Below are 8,314 nucleotides of genomic sequence, written 5' to 3' on the forward strand. Positions count from 1 at the left end.
ATGAGAGAAGGGTGGAATACAAACAATTCCAGAATTCATAGCATTTCCCATTTCCATTCCTTAACAAAAAGAATAATGTGCCATTTTTAGAGTAATCAATGGCGAATAGGGAGGAAAGAACCATTTTGTGACCATGTACTGTATATATTCACGCTTACAGAGCAATCCTAGCTTTGTCTACACAGAACTAAGTCATTGAATTCAATGGAGCTGATACCCAATTTAGTAGGGTTCAGATTGCAGCCTTAGGCACTTCAGTAGGACGTACTGGTACTGTATGTCTAAATTAGGCATGGCTAGGATTGTGCTGACTAGACCCAGACCTCAGGAACAATGCAATCCTAGCCATGTGTACTCAGAAATACATCTCACTGGGTTCATTGGGATTTACGTGCAGGTAAGTGGAGGGACACGGTTGGCGCTGTGGGTTAAACCACGGAGCCTAGGGCTTGCTGATCAGAAGGTCGGCGGTTCGAATCCCCGCAATGTGGTGAGCTCCCGTTGCTCAGTCCCAGTTCCTGCCCACCTAGCAGTTCGAAAGCACGTCAAAGTGCAAGTAGATAAATAGGTACTGCTCAGGCGGGAAGGTAAACGGCATTTCCGTGCGCTGCTCTGGTTCGCCAGAAGCGGCTTAGTCATGCTGGCCACATGACCTGGAAGCTGTACACCGGCTCCCTTGGCCAGTAACGTGAGATGAGCGCCGCAACCCCAGAGTCGGACACGACTGGACCTAATGGTCAGGGGTCCCTTTACCTTTACCTTTAAGTGGAGTTAGGGTATCAGACTTATTTATTGTTGTGTTGTTGTTGTTGTTGTTGTTGTTTTAATGTGAACTTTTCTCCCTGCATTTCGCCCTAGGAGAAATGCTGGGTATACTGCAGAGATTTAAATACAATGGGATTATTATTATTTTCTCCCTTGGGAAAATTGTCATTTTTATTTAACGAGGAGATCTTATAGATAATATTTGCTTACGAGTTCTCAGTATGTCTCAGTTGAGTTTTTTTCTCCCTTTAAAGTAGATTTTTCTAACAATTAAAATGTCTAGGGCACAATCCTGCCCCAAACAAGCAATCTAAATAGTAAGCTTCATTTTGCCTCGTTGGAATCAAAGGAACCTTTTCTTCTTCTTCTTCTTCTTCCTCTTCTTCTTCGTCTTCTTCTTCTTTGCATTTGGGGAAAGGGAGATATTGTTGCTCTAGTAAGCCATACCCTTTTTATACTACAAGCATGTGGTTACTCTTTCCACTGTGTAAGAAGTAGGAAGAATAAGATGAACCTGAGAAAAGCCAAATAATTAAGCACCTGTGCTATCATTGGCATGTGCCACTGGTTTCACTAACAGGACAATCCTAGGCATGTTTAATCCAGAAAAAGTATTATCTTCTAGCTCCGTGGGTCTTGATCCCTGGCAAGTGGCTTTATGATTGCAGCTTCCATGTTTATTAACCTGTTCTCTGTTGTGGTGTATTCCCCCCTTCCCTTCTTCTGTAGGGACAGGTCCCATGGAGAAAACCTCACGGTTGTGACCCATTTCATCCTCCTTGGTATCCCCCATACAGAAGGTCTCCAGAACATCCTCTTCCCTGTCTTCTTAATCTTCTACATGTGCACTTTGCTAGGGAACCTATTGATCATGACTGCTGTCTTGACCGACTCCCGTCTTCACACCCCCATGTACTTCTTCCTTTTCAACCTCTCCATCCTTGACATTGGCTTCTCTTCCGTTAGCACCCCAAAGATGTTGGCCAACCTTTGGGGGCAAAGCAGAGTCATACCGCTGGGCGGATGTGTATGCCAGGTCTTCTTCTACCATTTCCTAGGGAGCACAGAATGCCTCCTTTATACGGTCATGGCCTATGACAGATACGTCGCCATCTGTCACCCACTTCGCTATCTCATCATCATGAACTGGAAGGTGTGTGCCATCTTGGCTGCTGGCACATGGGTCACCAGCTCCTTCCATGCCACCATCCTCACGACCTTGACTTTCACCCTACCCTATTGTGGGCCCAGTGAAGTGGACTACTTTTTCTGCGACATCTTTCCCGTCGTCAAGTTGGCTTGCGCCGACACCCTCATCATTGAGACGGTGAGTTTCACCAACATTGGTGTTGTGCCCATGACCTGCTTCATCCTCATCCTCACATCCTATGTCCGCATTGTCTACTCTGTCCTGAGGATGAGTTCCGGGGAAGGACGGCGAAAGGCAGCCTCTACCTGTGCCTCACACTTGACTGTGGTCACCCTCTTCTTTGGCCCCTGTGCTTTGATCTATACTCAGCCGTCCCTAAGTGAAATCTTGGTTACCCCTGTGCAGATCTTTGGCAATGTGGTGACACCCATGCTCAACCCAGTCATTTACACACTTCGGAACAAAGAAGTGAAAGCAGCTTTGACTAAGCTGACAGGGGCAAAGAGAGTGACTCAGACTATAACCCACTAGCTCAGTGGTTTCCAATTCCCCCCCACCGACCACTTAAAAATTGCTGAGGGTCTTGATAGACCACTTAATGCTTTTACTTCCTCTTGTAGCCATTGTGATGGACTGCTCTTAGTTGTACAGTGGTACCTCGACTTATGAGCGACTCGACTTCCGTATTTTTTGACTTCCGAATGACCTCCGGAAGCGAAAAAATGGCCGCTGCTTCCGAAATTTTCGACTTACGAAGGGAAAGCGGCGGCACGATACCTTGACTTACTAAGTTTTAAATGCGTTTTTTTCGACTTACGATTTTTTTTACCGTTCCGAGATAGCGCCTTCGACTTACGAAGATTTCGACTTACTTACGAGAGCGCCTTCGGAACAGATTATCTTCGAAACTCGAGGTACCACTGTATTTTTATTGCTGCTTTTTATTTATTTTTACCTTGCATTTTTTATTGTATTATGACCTATGAATTTAAATTATAATGCAATAAATACAAGAGATAAAAGAAACAATACAAACACAATTTTAAAAAAATCAATATGAATAGGTAATAGGTAAAAGGTAAAAGGACCTCTGGGCAGTTAAGTCCAGTCAAAGGTGACTATGGGGTGCGGCACTTGTCTGGCTTTCAGGCCGAGGGAGCCAGCGTTTGTCCACGGATAGCTTTCCGGGTCATGTGGTCAGCATGACTAAACCGCTTCTGGTGCAATGGAACACCGTGACGGAAACCAGAGCACACGGAAACTCTGTTTACCTTCCCGCCTATGTATCTATTTGCACTGGCATGCTTTTGAACTGCTAGGTTGGCAGAAGCTGGGACAGAGCAACAGGAGCTCACTCCGTCACAGGGATTTGAACCACCAACCTTCTGAGCAGCAAGCCCAAGAGGTTCAATGGTTTAGACCAGGGGTCAGCAAACTTTTTCAGCAGGGGGCTGATCTACTGTCCCTCAGACCTTGTGGGGGGCCGGACTATATTTTTTTTGGGGGGGGGACAAATTCCTATGCCCCACAAATAACCCAGAGATGAATTTTAAATAAAAGCACACATTCTACTCATGTAAAAACACCAGACAGGCCCCACAAATAACCCAGAGATGCATTTTAAATAAAAGCACACATTCTACTCATGTAAAAATATGCTGATTCCCGGACCATTCATGGGCCGGATTTAGAAGGCGATTGAGCCGCATCCGGCCCCCAGGCCTTAGTTTGCCTGCCCATGGTTTAGACCACTGCGTCACCCACATCCCCTGAATATGTAATGTAGACATGCCACAGGCCACCTGAATGAAGCTTGTGGACAACTGACTCATAGACCACTTTTATCACTTCTTCAATTTCTTATATTGTATTTTTCTTGTGTTGCCATATGAATTCCATAGAATGCAATATAAAATGCAATGCTAAATATTCAGATGCAATATAAGAAAGAAAAGAAGCAATAAAAGTACTATTAAAAATTAAGATGAATAGTGAATGTGCTGTGCTCCCCATTCACAGCCACTGCTTCAATCACTCTTCCCAGACACACAGCGTGGACCCACCTGAATAAAAGACCACAGTTTGAGAACCACTCCACTAGTTTGTTGAGGTTGCCATAGCTAGAGTGTGAGCTGTTGACAAGAAAACCCCAGGTTCAAATCAGCCGGTTGTTCATCTGATGACCTTAATCAAGTCACTTTTTCCTCAACTCAGCCTGCTTAAAAGGACTTTAAAAGCCTGTGTGTCTAATTCTTCTTTGCTTTTGATAAAGTACACACTGAGATTTAAAATAAAAAAAACTTTATAAGTGTGCACTTTGTGATAAATTCAACAGTTAAAATGTAAATTTGGTGTGGGTATTAAAATGCAGATTAATGTAGAACAAGGAAATAAAATATTTTGGAATGAACACCAGGAAAATTGGCATGGCCCAGAGATACACTGATTTATCCATTCTTTGTTGTATGCAGACGTGCTTAAGAGTCAAGCAAAAAGCAAAAGTCAGATTTGCTGGGATCCTAAGGAACGGTATTAATGCTCCGAGGAGAACAGCAAGAGGGGTCTGAGGGAGATAACGCTGAAAATAATATTGGAATATTTATAAGAGAATGGGGAGGATGGTGAGTTTCTTTCTTTCTTTCTTTCTTTCTTTCTTTCTTTCTTTCTTTCTTTCTTTCTTTCTTTCTTTCGTCATATACCGCCTATTACAATCTGCCTCAAGGCAGTGTAGAAGTTAAAAATGATGAAAGGCTGACATCACAAAAATATAAATAAAATGCTGATGATGATGCAACTGCATTGTGTTATACCTGACATTAAACTCTTTGAAAAGCTTGAGTGCACAGGTATGCTTTTCACAATGGCCAAAAAACACACATCAACATTGGCACATGTCAAAGCTCTGAGGGAAGATGATTCCACATAATGGAGCCCACTGCAGAGAAGGTCCTCCCCATGGCTGATGCTAATTGAGATTGTGGCACAACCAACAGGCTTAAAGCAGCTGAGCTCAATGCTTAGGCAGGGCAATGGAATGAGAGAGGCTCTTGCAAGTATCCTGGTCCCAAGTTGTTCACAATAAATGAACGTTGGTGGTTATCGCCACACCGTGGAAAGCTTTGTGACAGGTCTCATATGGCCCAAATGGCACCACATATGGAGAACATTTAACAGAGAACAGAAGTCTTCAAGGAAAACCAGAAGAAAACTATTTTGTAGCCAGTGAAGCAAGTTTTGTGGGCAGTGTGAACTGGGTTGTGCTCTTGAGGATGTGCTATCTTGGAACCTCTTTCAGAAACTACTGACTCAGTTCCTGACTGAGATGCAGTAGCCATGTAACCTCAAGGTCTTCCAGCAGGCTGGGAGTAAACACGTTAGGTTTTAAAATACGTTAGAAGTGGACGAAAGACATGTGGAAGGATTCTTATTAGGGTCCTGGGTCGGGTTCTAATGTAAGAACATTGCTGGATCAGGCCAATAGCCCATCTAGTCCAGAACCCTGCTCTTGCAGTGGCCAACCAGATACCTGTGGGAAACTCATAAGCAGGACCAGAACGCAAGGTCACTCTCTCCTCCTGTGGTTTTAAGCAAGTGGTATTGAGAAGCATTAGTGCTTCTGACTGTGAAAGCCCAGCATAGCAATCATGTCTAATAGCTATGGACCTTGGTTCAGCAGCCTCTCATCTCCCAACGTCAGATTCATTGGGTACCTAATCAGTGACCCTGTAGATTCTGATTTGGTGTCCTGGTCACTGCTGGACTCCAGACTCATGAAACCTCTCACTCTAGTGTCTGATGTTTCACAAGGTTCATCCCCATTCCTGTGAGTTGATTACATCTGCAAACAATTGTTTACAAAGAAGAGCTTCTCACATTGAGGGATTCCATGGCAGCTACCAGCCTGTGTTTCAATCCATTACACACATGGACCACGCAGAGTTCCATACTAGAATGTCCTCCCCGTCAGTTTTACAAGGGCAACTTTTATGTCTTTGTTCCTTAGAGTATAGATTATGGGGTTCAGAAGTGGAGTCAGCGAAGTGTAGAACACAGCCACTACCCCGTCCAATGGATCCTGCGATCCTGGTCTCAGATAAATGAAAACAAGTGGCACATAATAAGTCACCACCACAGTAAGATGAGCTGAGCAGGTGGAGAACGCCCGCCGGCGCCCTTCAGTGCTGCGGATTTTCAGTATGGCAGATAAAATGTACACGTAGGAAGTCAGGATAAGAAAGAAGCAAGTGGTGGCTACAAGGCCAACATCAACCATGGTTACGATCTCGTTGAGTGCCGTGTCAGCACAAACCAGCTTCAGCACTGCTGGGATATCACAGAAGATATAGTTCACCTGGTTTCTCCACCCAAAGGGCAGCCGGAAAACAAGGGCTGTCTCCAGCACAGAGTGAAGACAGCCACCAAGCCAGGTACCCATGGCAAGGAAGAGGCATGTCTTACGGTTCATGACGGTGCCATAATGGAGTGGCTTGCAAATGGCCAGGAAACGGTCGTAAGCCATCAGGGTGTAGAGGAAGCATTCCGTGCAGCCCAGGAAGTGGAAGAAGAAGAGTTGACACACACAGCCCCCAAAGGAGATGATCCCACCACCCTCTAGAAACCCAGCAATCACCTTGGGGACAATCACAGTGGAGACCGTCATGTCCAAGAAGGACAAGTGGCAAAGGAACCAGTACATGGGCTTGTGGAGCTGGGGACTGGACACCACAACCAACAAAATCAGAAGGTTTCCAAGGAGGGTCAGTAAGTAGATAAGTAGGAAGAAGATGAATAAAGGACCCACCAAGTTATTGGGGTATGGAAAGCCAACAAGGACGAACTCAGTCAATGGAGTTTGATTTTTGTATTCCATCTCTGTAATGTAAAAAAAATCATGGGCATAGTCAGTAAGTACCGTGTTTCTCCTAAAATAAGACACCGTCTTATATTTTTTTTCCCTCAACAAAACACAGTATGACTTATTTTCAGGGGATGTCTTATTTTAACCGCATCGCATTGGTACGCTGCATAGCCACGCCTCTCCAGGCTGTTTTAATGGGAGGTGCTGCGTCACTATAAGGGGTGAAGAACAGAACTAGCAACAACAACATGCAGAACAAAAGTTATGAGTCATGAACTAATCAGGCTCTCGGTGTAATTTCTTAGGGGAGATGTAGACCGTACACTTCAAGAACATCCAATGCACAGTTGTATCACATGACTTTCCCCCAAAGAATCCTGGGAACTGCAGTTTGTTAAGGGTACTGGGAAGTGTAGCTCTGTGAGGGGGAAACCACAGGACTGGGTGGGGTGGTCACATGTTTTAAATGTGCATTGGAGATGCTCTGAATATATGGTGTGGATCTGCCCTAAATGTCGGTTTCCTTCTTGTATGAGGATTGCTAATGTATTGCTCTGTATAGCACAGCATACTTTAATACCACATAGCATAGCAGGTAAAGGTCCTTTGGGTGAGAAGGGGCTGAAAAAAGGTGCCCCTTCTCCACCACCACACACTATATGTGATCTTAAAAGCAACATCAGGCCCCTGTTTCACATTGACGTGAACGGGAATACACTAAAGCACTTTGTTGCAGGTCCCACTTGAGGGAAGATATTGTGGCTGTATTGCTCAGGGATTAGATAAAGGCAATCTGGACATACGTCAAGCCACTCCTCTTCTGTATATTTCATTTCCCTCCACCCCAAGGGTCTCAAAGTGTTTTATCGGTATTAACATTACGACAAATTCAGCAAGCTAGGTCACAAAATGACTCGTCTGAGGACACACAGAAAGATCAAGGATCTCCTGAATCATACTCTTAACCACCACACTAATAAGCAAATCCTTTTGGTCCAAGCTTTTGTTAATGGGGATGCTTCAGAATCCAAATAAATAATGAACACAGATATATTAAAGGACTGGACATAACGGTCAGGGGTCCCTTTACCTTTACCTTTACATTAAAGGATACAATTTTACTCTACCGGGGCATGCTAAGCATCCTGGTTATCCATCTTAATGAAGAACAGTAACCAAGATGTTCAGGTGAGTGTCCTGTCCACTAGGAACCCGTCACCTATTAGTCTGTTCATTAGAAAGGTTCCAAATTAGTGCACAAACAGCTTCATCTCATCTTTCAGAAAATTTTCTACATAGTGTGAAGAAGAAGAAGAAGAAGAGGAGGAGGAGGAGGAGGAGGAGGAGGAGGAGGAGGAGTTTGGATTTGATATCCCACTTTATCACTACCCAAAGGAGTCTCAAAGCAGCTAACATTCTCCTTTCCCTTCCTCCCCCACAACAAACACTTTGTGAGGTGTGTGGGGCTGAGAGACTTCAAAAAAGTGTGACTAGCCCAAGGAGATGCGAACCCGGTTCACCAGATTACGAGTCTATCACTC

At 44.4% G+C, this 8,314-nt stretch overlaps 2 protein-coding genes across 2 annotated transcripts; one reads left to right on the top strand and one right to left on the bottom strand.

The window, feature by feature from the left end:
* Positions 1-347: 347 nt before the first annotated feature.
* Positions 348-2,446, top strand: LOC117057344 (olfactory receptor 958-like). Its single transcript, XM_033168185.1, has 2 exons — positions 348-397; positions 1,495-2,446. Exons 1-2 carry the CDS (start codon positions 348-350, stop codon positions 2,444-2,446), a joined length of 1,002 nt encoding a protein of 333 aa, XP_033024076.1.
* Positions 2,447-5,861: 3,415 nt separating this feature from the next.
* LOC117057345 (olfactory receptor 10G6-like) lies at positions 5,862-6,785 on the bottom strand. The gene has a single exon (XM_033168186.1). It carries the CDS (start codon positions 6,783-6,785, stop codon positions 5,862-5,864), a length of 924 nt encoding a protein of 307 aa, XP_033024077.1.
* Positions 6,786-8,314: the final 1,529 nt, after the last annotated feature.

The sequence above is a fragment of the Lacerta agilis genome, chromosome 14, assembly GCF_009819535.1.
Source record: "Lacerta agilis isolate rLacAgi1 chromosome 14, rLacAgi1.pri, whole genome shotgun sequence".
Lineage (NCBI taxonomy): Eukaryota > Metazoa > Chordata > Lepidosauria > Squamata > Lacertidae > Lacerta > Lacerta agilis.